The sequence below is a fragment of the Chelon labrosus genome (genome assembly GCF_963514085.1).
Source record: "Chelon labrosus genome assembly, chromosome: 19".
NCBI lineage: Eukaryota > Metazoa > Chordata > Actinopteri > Mugiliformes > Mugilidae > Chelon > Chelon labrosus.
Window position 1 is genome coordinate 15278053 of NC_140352.1, and position 12720 is coordinate 15290772.

General features: G+C 42.0%; 1 protein-coding gene across 1 annotated transcript in view; it reads right to left on the bottom strand.

The window, feature by feature from the left end:
* Positions 1–12720, bottom strand: part of spata20 (spermatogenesis associated 20) — a gene marked incomplete at its 5' end in the record, with an annotated part of 48458 nt that overhangs the window by 13015 nt on the left and 22723 nt on the right. The window contains one exon of the mRNA XM_084566893.1: positions 10866–10946. Within this exon, the coding sequence (XP_084423019.1) occupies positions 10866–10946 (81 nt within the window). The remainder of the gene's footprint in view (positions 1–10865; positions 10947–12720) is intronic.

Below are 12720 nucleotides of genomic sequence, written 5' to 3' on the forward strand. Positions count from 1 at the left end.
ACTGCAGCAGACGTACCGACGAGATACAACCACGGGAAGAGGATTACATCTCAAACAACACCACCAAAGCTGTCCACTCTCTGCTGGATACTGAGCGTACATGCACCTCCCCCCATAGCTTCATGGCTCCATTGGCCCATGGTGGAATTACTGGATAGACTGAAGCAAAATCACTCAGTTGAGGAATATTGAACATTTCAGAATGACATGTCTGAGAAGGATGGAGTGAGAGGACGGTTCGGTGAAAGTGAATTTTAAAATCATGATGGCGCGCGCGGCTATCTGAATGCATTACAGTCAGCCTGGCAAGCACTTTCCTGCAACGGGAACCATCTGGGACCTTTCCCACAGCTGTCAGTCAACCTGGGTTCTGCTCTCTGGGTGGTTATTGGGCTTAGCAGGTCATTAGCAAGAGAACGGACGAATCAATTCTTAGCACAAAATGCTAAATACGGACAAATACACACACATGCAGTCTTACAAGGAGCTTTGATGAGGGAACGGAGGGATTGTGATGGAGGGGAGAAGGGAGAAGGAGGGCAACAAGGCAGCAGATCACTGATGACTGTGAGACTAGCCTAGCTCTAATCCTCCTCTGCACCGTATTGTTACCGGCGCTAGTTAGCCTCCAACTGGGCTCTCGATATCCACCCAGCTCCTTCCTTTCCTTTCCTCTTATTGCACTCCATGTGACCCTGCTAACTCATCCCCATGTCTCTAAGGTCTTGTTAGGGATTCCCACTTGTTTCCCTCCGCAGATGTTTTCTAAAGGCCTCTCTCCTCTTAAAAGGCTATGTTCTCTCCATCCCCTCTCCCGTCTGTTTCTTATTCCATTCTATCCTGTTCTCTTCTCTAGAAGAGCAGGGGAACATATCCACTTACAATTATGTCCAACCAGGGATTCTTATATCCTGTTCCTCAAATCCGAAGAAATCCCTGTAATATGTTTAGCGCTTCCATCCTGCAGTCTGCAATCATCTTTAACACTTGCCACAGATAACTCTACCAGATCCTGCACCTATCACTCAGCTGCCTTACATAAGTATACTCCAGAGAGGGCTCCCAGTGACTGTTTGATCCTCGCTGCGTAACACAGACATTAAGTGGATAGATTATGGGGTTTGCAAAAGCATAGAGACTGATTAATAAGCGGTGCTGACAGAGGCATTCGAGCCAAAAACAATTGGAATTCACAGATAATTTAGCTTGGAAGAGATTATTCAACTCATAAAAGACTACACACATAAATCTAGCGACGGCAATTCATACTATGAGGCCCACTCAACGCTTCTCTCAAGACGCTTTGTCGCTCATTATCAGAACAGCTTTGAGAACATTAAAAAATATGCACTTTTCATGTAAATCTTCAAGACAGTGTAGGAAAAAAATCCCTTAGAATAATTTTCTTTTTCAACTCCACCAAGATTTACTAGCATGCAGCATGCGCGGGTAAAAAAAAAGCGGAATATTTATTTTTAATGTGGATTTTATTAGTATCAAGTTCAGATTTAATCCCTTTTGAGGGTAAAAAATATCCGGCCTAGGAGCTGTATTTACGTTCATATGGGTAGTAATCTGGAGATTTTTTGCTTTTGTTAATATCAATCATCAAGCTTTTACAAACCTTTACTTCGCCACAGTCATCTGGCTGGCCACAAATATGGCAGTGACTGGGATGTTCCCGGACACAATGAAACAATGTATGGCAAACAACAGCAGAATAAGAGAGTGTGAAGGGTATATAACAGAAACAGTGGGAATAGAAAAAAAATGCATGTTTCCACTGAAACTCCTGCAGTCAATCAAAAAAAGCTATTGATATCTAACAAATTCCACTGAAATTACATAAGTTAAAAAGATTATGGTTAACGAAGATGCTGGATTTCACTGGTCAGAAACATTATATACACCAATCAGGCACAACATTATGACCACTGACGGGAGAAGTAAATAATATTGACTATCTTGTGACAATTCAATGTTCTGTTGAGAAACTTTTGAACCTGGCATTCGTGTGGATGTTACTTAGACATGTACCACCCACCTAGACCAGACCAGGCACCCCCACCCCATAGAAATGACACTCCTTCATGGCTGCAGCCATCCCCAGCAGGATGCAGCCTGACACAGACACACACACTAAAATGGTTTAGGAACAACTCAAAAACCATGAAGAACAGCACAAGGTGTTGACCTGGCCTCCAAATTCACTAGATCCCAAACTGATCAAGTATCTGTGGGATGATCCACAGAGGCCCCTCAGCTCAACCCATAGGACCCAAAGGCCCCCCACTACCAACATTCTATTGCCAGACACCACAGGACACCCTCAGAAGTATGGAATGAATTTACTATCATAATGCAAGAGCATTTTAAATTGATTCGAGGGCAGGATTTATCGATTTCATTCTCAGATTTTGTGATATTATCTCTCAAAACTCTGCTCTCGCTCTCAAATTTGCTCTGCGCGTGCTCAAACTGTGTCCACGCACTCGTTTACGATGCTGCTCGCGCAGATTTCCTGCGCTCAATCTCCAGCTCTCTCTCTTGCTCTCACGGAACATGTGCGCTCACGAAACTCTGCTCTGCTCGCGGATCTTTGGTGTATCAACGCTGTCAACCAATAGAAGGCCGGCTGGTAGTGACCAATCAGATGATCCCTGTTTGTATACGGGTGCGTTGGCTGTTTTTCGAGGAGCGTCGCATACGGGCGGGCACTCTTTCAACAGGTTTCATTCACTCCCTACCCCCGGGGCAGTAATAAATGTGATTAATTCTCATTAAAATGGCTATATTGTATAATAACAGCCGCATTGAACACTGTTCTTTGCGGTGTGCTGGTGCAGAAAACAATGTCACCATCCTGAAGCTAGCGGGACGGGCGAAATGGATCGGCGGCAACGCCAAAGTGCTCAGGCAAGTTATTTTTAGATTCATTTTAATGTCACGCGCTTGTGGTAACTTTCGTGAACGCTTTAAAATCAAGGTAAAAATGTTTACGATGAGGCAGTGAGCTGCTGAGGCTCTTGGTCTCTGTTCCAGACCTAGCTAATGAGCTATATTCTAGATGTGCAACAAATATTTACATGGGACATTGGTGGTTATTATTTTTCTTCCTAATGTTAGCAGGCCATAAAATTGCCTCATCGTAAACATTTTTATCTTGATTTTAAAGCGTTCACGAAAGTTACCACGAGCGCGTGACATTAAAATGAATTTAAAAATAACTTGCCTGAGCACTTTGGCTTTGCCGCCGATCCATTTCGCCCGTCCCGCTAGCTTCAGGATGGTGACATTGTTTTCTGCACCAGCACACCGCAAAGAACAGTGTTCGATGCGGCTGTTATTATACAATATAGCCATTTTAATGAGAAGCTCGGACGCTCTTGTATGTGTTGAATGATATTTTATTCGAACAGTGGTCCAACAAATAAAAGAAATCACATTTATTACTGCCCCGGGGGTAGGGAGTGAATGAAACCTGTTGAAAGAGTGCCCGCCCGTATGCGACGCTCCTCGAAAAACAGCCAACGCACCCGTATACAAACAGGGATCATCTGATTGGTCACTACCAGCCGGCCTTCTATTGGTTGACAGCGTTGATACACCAAACATCCGCGAGCAGAGCAGAGTTTCGTGAGCGCACATGTTCCGTGAGAGCAAGAGGGAGAGCTGGAGATTGAGCGCAGGAAATCTGCGCGAGCAGCATCGTAACCGAGTGCGTGGACACAGTTTGAGCACGCGCAGAGCAAATTTGAGAGCGCAGAGCAAATTTGAGAGCGAGAGCAGAGTTTTGAGAGATAATATCACAAAATCTGAGAATGAAATCGATCAATTCTGCCCTCGAATCAATTTAAAATGCTCTTGCATTATGATAGTAAATTCATTCCATACAGAAGGCCCATGTCCACGCTCTGAAGAGTCACAACTGTTTTGGAGGCACAAGGGAGACCTACACAATATTAGGAAGGTGGTCATGATGTTATGCCTAATTGGTGCATGAATTTAAATTAATAATAACATCGGAAACCTTTTCTGTGCATTTTTAATGTCACCCATTCAAACTATAAACCAATGTTAGCCTGGCAGTATCTCGGGGGCATATTGTAGAGGAAACTAAAAATGTATTCAATTAGAGCAGGAACAATTAGCGGATGAATCAGTGAGTCAGGAAATGTAATCGACAAATGAATTTCAGCATAAGTTCTATCAGGAAAACCAGTAACTCTCTCTATCTCTCTCTCTTTCATTCTTCCCACTTCGCAATCAGACTGGCCGTTGGAGATTCTACCCGATCCTTTCAGATTTCTCTACGATCTCAATCATCCAGTCAAATTCTAAATACGTTCTCCTCTGATGCTGATTTCAAGTGCTGCAACCCTCCTCCACCCTTTTCACCTCCAGTCTTCACATCCAGGGCCCAGGTCAAGCTCATCAGAGTCCATTCCTCATTACATGCCGTGCTCAAGCGTTATCTTCTTCTCATCACCTACAATAAACTCGACCTTATCTTCTCCCTCCCAAAGTCTATGACGACTGGGTCTAATCTCCAAAGAAAATGTGCTTGTTACTGAATTAAATCTTTATGACTGACTCAGAAAGCAGTATCTCCTGGTAGAAATAATTTTTTTTTTTTTTTTTTTTTTTTAAAACACTGTTAGGAAAAAAAATATAACCATTGACAATTCCATATTCTCCAAAGTAAGACTCCAGGATTTCACATTTGTTTAATAATTAAGTAAATACTTGAAGTGGTAGGCCCAAACCTCTTCCTCTTAATGTTTTTGAGCAGAAAAGCTGGTCTGGAGTCGCTCTGTTGGGAACTGATTATGCTTCCGGCAAAGATCTCAAGGGCGAATCAAATCCTTTGGGCTGGGTTTATGCGGTGATGGACAGACGAGTAACAGCGACATAGTCATACACGTTGAAATGGCTCTGATTGCTTGTTGAACTATTTAATTTTTTTAAAGTATTTTTTTCCTCTGTTTCAAATGAAACATACCCTACAATGAAATCCAAATGGAGTGTAACTAGACTCATATTGCTGGCTATGCCAAGCTAGAACTGAGAACCAGCTCAGAACTGTTTTAGAGGCACAAGAGAGACCTACACAGTATTAGGTCATAATGTTACACCTGATCGGTGTATGTCAGAACATCAAACTTGTAGTGATGGTTTCATTTTGAACGTGTTTTTAACCCTTTATGGGGCAAAGAAACCATATTTGGTAACTTCAGCACACATTTTAAATTGCGTCCCTGCATCCCAAATCCTGGTCCAATGTGGTCTACAAGGTCCTCCTCTGCATGAATGCTGAGCATAACCGCTTGAACCACAAAGAAATGTTGTCTAATGTAATAATGAGTATGCCTGAATCAGCACTTATGTTCTAATGGTGACAATACATGTTAACATCTGTTTACCACTTAAGGGTGAAGAACCATATATGGAAAATTCATTGATCTTGATTTTCTCCACAAAAGTTTTGAAAAAATTCACAAAAGTAAAAAAAAAGTATTTTTATGCCCTACAATAACACTCTATGGTTGAAAATTTTAATTTCTAAGAATTTCAATGAGTGCCCTATAAAGGGTTATCGCTTGAGTACACAACTAAGAAACGCACACCACTGCCACGACTCTGACTGCATTGCAGCTTTGTTACCACTTCCTGACCACCTTGCTGACCACCCTGCTGACTTATTATAGAGACCAGGTTAGTGTTTGCACTGTTAGAAACTGCCATTTTCGACAACTATCTATCGTTAGGTTTTCAATACAAACGTCCTTCTAAAGCTGTTGAAACAATCTAGAGATAAACTGAAAAGTTATACCACTGTGTTACACACCCAACAATTCCCCTTCTACGATACCTTTAACATACTGTTTCACACCTCCATAGGAGGGAGACAGAGAGCAGGAAAGCAGAGATGCATGCAGATTGCAGTAGTCAGAGGCCCAAACAACCAGAGGGCAGAAGAATAGGAATGTGGAAGTGTGGGGAGAAGACTAATTCCTAGAAAGACTGCCTCTCTATTTGTGTTCCAACTCTCACTCCCTTACAATTTCAGTCGGTTCCCGATCAACAAACCTCGACCCAACTCTAATCAAGCTATATTTCAGTGTAATAGAAAAATTAACCACAATTTATTGCAGCAATTACAATCAAGGCGACGTTTGAGGGCCGTAATTGATTACAACAAGCAAAAAGCGCAGAAAAACATCTGAGCGCAGGGATGAATTGAGAAGCACATGGTAAATTAAAATGGTAAATAAATTAAACGGAGATAAGATCTGTGCGTGTGTGCGTGTTTAAATCAGCATGAGTTGGGTTCTGAGCACACAATTAGTTTGTGCCGGGCTAAAACCAGGGAAAACAGATGAGGAGTAATTGGATTCAAATTAGACATGTTCTCTGCTCATTGCTGCCTAATGTAACGTGGAGCACAATCCCCAATCCCCTCATTCACTCTTCCTTCTACCTCTTACATTTATCTCATTTAACCTCTCGCACGTACATAATTCATCCCCTTGACCCCATCATACATTTTATCCTTTATCTGTCTCATTCAGATTCCCATTCTCTTCTAGCCTAATGGGCTTTCGGGTAATCTTATGCGTTATCTTACTGTGCATACATTACCTCCAACAAGTCTTTGTGTTGATCTGTTAGTACTGTTTATTATTATTATTTTATTATCAAGACTTCATCACAAAGCACCTTGGATAAATTGATCATTTAAAAGTAATCGCTGTTTCCCCAACCTTGAGGAGAACTCGTGTCTTCCGACAAGTTTTAAATTTCCCTCCATGATGAAAGGGTGGTGGTCTTTTTAGGTGGTGTCTATTTTGCAAAAGTTTTTCAAAAGCCATAACATAACAGCAATTATTGGATTAATGCATTTGACCGCGCTTAATGCATGCTTTTCATAGTTAATGTGCGATTAATCAAGCATTATTATGTTATCTTTATTTCAACAACCCAACCCGATGATAAACACCGTGCAGAATAATCTCCAAAAAAACCTCTAGGAAACTGGATACTCAGAGGATGTGTTATGTCTGCGTTGCGGGCTGTCCAGCATAGTCCGCCTTTGGCAAGGTCAAAGAGGTCTCTCTCTGCATTGGCTGTGTGCTAGTGGGTGGCATCTGGGACTTCACGTGCTTGGTGGAGCCATAAAGAATATAGCCGATTAAACAGCATGCATGTTGGTGTGCTACTGTGCCACATCCACTGTGTAGTACTTTCCACCTAAAAGCTTAGCATAGTGTTAGCAGTTACATCCTGTTTTTTTATTTGAGTTACTCAAATAAAACCCTCATAATCCATGGGACTAATTACCTATATACAAGACTATTGCTGTTTCTGTATTTACATGGATCATTAACTTATAGATACTGATTTCCTGCTTGGGCGAGCAGCTTTAAATCCTGCATAACGTGATATGTTCGTCTCCCATTGCTTTTTAGCCGACAGTTGATCGTTCCAGGCTCTGGTTGCCTAGATAACCCTACTGAATATTCCCCATCCCAAATGTTTCTGAGTAAAAATAGGCACAAGTTCAAACAATGTTGCTCCATCTGGGTTTACCCAATGCTCCAAGCTCGCTGACAGAATGGTGAATTTGGTAGTAGGAACCATGGACTGTTTCCTTTTTGTGGAAACATTTGAGGAACGTCAGTCTTGCTTCCATTGGCTGTCGCCTCAAAGTGGAAATTAAGTTAGTATCTGCCCACTTTGCGTCTCCAAATGTGGGCGGATACCAATTTATCATTGCTACAACTCACTGAACTTCATTAACACTCCACTCCTAGTCTCTTCCTCTGTGTACACCTTATGTTGCTAACAGCATTAAGACTTTTTCATGTTTTAAAATGAGCCACTGAGCATTTAGGTCAGTTAAAGACCACATTTTCAACCCGCTCTGTGAGCTAAAGTAAGCTCCATTAGTAGCTAATGGATTTCATCAATTATTCAATTAAGAAAGCTGTCATAATAGAATCAACCAATCAATTAATAGCGTAACTGCTTCCCTACCATTTCTTTCTTTCACCCTCTCGCCTCTATTGCCTCATTACTAATGCCTTTGTGTGTGTTCAAACGAAAACACGTGTTACATCTTGTCTTTACATGCTGTACGTGGTGTGATCTGAATATTCAGGTGCACATGTGTACCATAGTAAGTGTATGAGTTGCCTCTGTGCCTGCTTGGGTATACGCAGTGTTTATGTGTGTGATTCACATCTGCTGCATGCAGCAGAGCTATTCCTCTGGAAGGCTGCTATCTCATTCCCTGTGTGTTTAGTGTTGTGGGGGATCACTGCATCTCAGCCTGGCAAAGATAGCTGCTAGTGCCACTAATGACTGGCTGTTCCTAAAACATCTGGAGACACACACTCTCCCCCCTCCGTGTTATTTACTCATTTGCAATCCCCCCCCTTCATCTCACGCCGAGGCTCAAAGAAGGCTCATTTGAACAAAATCTGTATCTGATGTGTCACTCTCACAAACCTATCCAGCGGGCTTCAGTGAACATGCAGACTTAAATAATGTTTACTGTGTAAGAAGATATAACGAGTGTCAAGTTGTTTTCAGATGTCTTGATATTCATTTGATAAAAATGATCCTGGTTTTAGTAACTAAGATACTCTTCCCACTTGGGAGGATTGAGCTAGCCTGACTCTTAACAGTAGGTTAAGCATGTACTCATTTTTTTATTCATCTCATTGGTCCCAGTAGTAAAAACCACTGCACTCCTCACCATTACCTCTTCTTTCATCCGTAACTGGGGCCTTTGAAACGCCCCATTTTTGGTTTCACCACCTCTACCATCATTGCTTTCACTAGCAGACACAGGCTTGTAATTAGACCAAAGGTTAATTAGTTTGAACATGAGGCATGAAATAGATATTTATACTGTGTTATTCAGACAAATTAAATCTTCTATAAACACAGCGGGGCTGACCTGTAACTACTTTCTTGTACAAATTACCTGTAGGTCTTAGAAGGCTTCAGACTCAAAATATATAAGTTTGAGTACTCGAAACTCTGTACCAACAAATGGACATTTAACATATTTACCTTAATTTGTATCTTCTGATACTATTCATTACAAAAGTTAAGATGTACTCAACGCAGACCTACTTAGGAAAGATGTTTTATTACTACAGCATGAATACTGATATCTCTGTAAAATCTTACTGATCCCTTTTTCATTAGCTAAAGTGCCATCAATAAACTCACTAAAAAGATAAACCTGTCTTGACACGATACTAAACCTGAGACTCTTCCCAAACACACCGCTGCAGCAAAGCTGAGCATGTGACTTTTCCTGGCTGGATGTAAGAGCATATAACGTAGATCCCCCTTAATAATAGATCCATCCTGATAATGGCTCTATCTAGCTCAGTCTTGGTCTCTGTCTCTCTTCAGGGACCTGGAATGGTCTGATGTTACTGCAGCCACTGCCTGATACTGCACAACTCATCTATATTTCAATAGGGCCCTGTTGAGCTGGTGTGTGTGTGAAGGAGGGGGGGACGGGGGAGTGTGTTTCTGGACAATAGCTGCTTTAATTTAGCGATCTAATTTTGGTTACGGGCTGATCGAATAAACAGAATTCAGCGAGCAGTTTAACACAATCAGAGCGCCGGAGCTCCGTGTGACTGTGTGTTTTCTTTGTTTTTCGAATTGAACATACTCGTACCCGAGTACAAAGTGAGAAGCAATGAGATGCAGAACATCAAATTGCAGTGAGTCCAGCTGCATCCAGCATATCTCATCTTGATCCTTGTACAACAGCATACATACACCAGCCACATCATTAAAACCACTGACAGGAGAAGTGAATAACATTGACCATCTTGTGACAATTCAATGTTCTGCTGGGAACCTTTGGGACCTGGCATTCATGTGGATGTTATTTAGACATGTACCACCCACATAGACCAGACCAGGCACCCCCACCCCATAGCAATGACACTCCTTGATGGCAGCAGCCATCCCCAGCTGGATGCAGCCTGACACAGACACACACACAAAAACGGTTTAGGAACAACTGAAAAAAAAAAACATGAAAAACAACACAAGGTGTTGACCTGGCCTCCAAATTCACTTGATCCCAAACTGATCAATTATCTGTGTGATGATCCACCGAGGACAGCACGGACTGACTTGAAATTATTTGGACTTGCTTCAGATAACTTGAGAATTGCTCTGACAGACAAATAATTTGAAATCTTCTGTGGGAGATGCGAGACCTGACTTGGACTAGTTACAAAAGACTTGACAGGCTTTAAATACACTTGGATTTGCTACACAGCTTTGAAAAATAGTTTTAGACTGAGAAATCTGCCACAGGTCCATAGTGAATTCAAGTCTGATGCAGAGTTGACAGCTGTCCATTTCTTGCTTCATCAGGACTGGATTGAAGTCTCGCACTCACACAAGCACGCAGTCAGATTCTCAGCAATTGCAGAGTTACGATTTAGACCCACTCGGCATTTAGAAAGGGTCTTTAAGGTCAACTAATGCCTAAGAAGAGATAGCAGGGAAGTTATTACACCGAGGAGAGGAAAGGAGAGAAGCTCAGGCTGACCTTTAAAGAACCACACTTAAACCAGCCAACACCCCAGGCAGTGTTCTAGGTCCGTCTCACTCTGCATCTGTGTTTATCTGTCTGTGTGCATGTTTCAAAGGTTATTGCAAATCTGCTGCCTCTATGAAGGTACTGACGTTAGAGTAAATCAGAGCGTGTTTATGCGGCTGAAAGTTGATTTTTGCTTTTCCCGGTTACTTTAGGGACCGATGACATGTTTGTCCGGATGATGCATCTCTTTCGCACAAACAGGATGTCGAATACTTACCTTATACGGAAGGAAGAGGGAGTTGATTGTTGCTAGAAGACTTGTGGTGTCTGGAGCGTCTCTCTGGCCGCAGATCACAATCTAAAAAAAAGAAAAAAAAGGAGAGAAGAGAGGTAATGAGATGAAGGAGTATGAACAGAGTGAAATATGAGGGTAAAGGTGACACATATGAGGAGGAGGGATGACGAAGGAAGCGAGACAGGTCACTACTGTATTTGTAGCGGTAACAAGGGAGGCAGGTGTTTTCTCTGGGACTGCTTCGCGTTGCCTCACCGTGAGCTTGTTATCCTCGCCCCGTCGCCCTGTCGCCCCGGCTCACCCTCCGCAGGTCATATGTGACGGACAGAAAGCTAACTAGCCCTCTCTTACCACTCCACTCATTCCTTTCTTTGTTCTTTTGACTGTACGGCGCATTCTTTCACGCCAAAACTTTCCTCCAGGTGGACGGAGAAACTTTAGTGTAACTCCCTCTGCGCCTTCGCCAGCACGCTCGTAGTGGTTTCAGGCTCAACTGAGCGTGTTAATATTTCAAAACTGATTATGTAACTGTGGCAGAGCAGCTCAAATAGCCCATTAAATGCATGAGGGCCATTAAAAACAGGGTAAAAAGATTTCGAGAGGGTGTCCAGAGATTAAGTGTGCATGTAGAAAGCTGAGATAGTGCCAGTTGCCTTAGATGACCTAGTATAATAGAAATGAGGTGATAAATATGCATCAACACTTTAGCTGTTTGCTTAAGGAGACACATATGCAAACGAGGTTTATATAACATGTGTTCAGTTATTATCACATTATTTGGTTCTTTTTTTGGTACGGTACTAATCACTGGCATTGGGGGTTTGAACGAGCATTTGATTGATCTAGGCAGCACCGCTGACAACGCTGGTCTGTTTCAATCCATCACCATGGTCATCTCTTTTTCGAAAGAATGATTTCAGTGGAAAAAAACAACGTCTTCTGTTATATTTACGGCAGGTTTGACACTCCAAAGACTGGCCGAATGTTGAAATCTCTAATAAAAATGATATATAACCATGTTAACATAGCCGATGTCATTGCCTGCTGATGAATAGTCGTCCTGATTTGCATACCACTTTGATGTTAAACAAGGACATGCCAATGACTGTGACTGGAGACTAAATATTTGCAGAATATTTGAGTGGGTTGTGTATATAAATGTATATTTAAGTTTAGAGTTGCCGTAAATGGACGACTCACATTACCTACAAACACACGCAGCTTCGCTTCTCTGTCGAAACATAGCCACGGGTAACACATTAGCTTTTTTGCGAGCTTAGTCAGTGCTGCGCTTTCATCATCAGGGGCATCTATGTTAGAAGCTCCCCTCCTGTTCCTTTTGAAAATAATCTGTTGCATACTGCTTTTTGGAAAACAGCCGAAGCTCATTTTATTATTGCTGATTGTTGGTTTTAGATGTGTGAATGCACCACCAGTGGGTTTTTCCTTTTTTGAACTTTATTAACACCAGACCTCGGCATGAGAACAAGCAAAGTTGTAACTCTCAAAAACTGGACACAGTCTAGGGCCCTTGTTTAGCTATTTTTGAGTTAGGACAGAGATTAAGCTGCTATTTAAGGTGGTCCTTAACTTGAAATAATGTCTTCGAGTGCTTAGAAATAATGTCTTATGAGTGCTTTGAGCTGTTATCTAATGCTGTGTTCAGGTGGAACTTCTTCTCAAAAGTGAAGCCAAAGCAAGTAGAGCTCCCCCTAGTGACTGGCTGCAGTATAGGTCATAAACTCCACCTCCTCCATGTTAGTGGATGGGACTTGGGCCAAACTAAAACACTAAAATGCACGTATAATTATTATTATTTTTTTCCAAGGATGGTTTC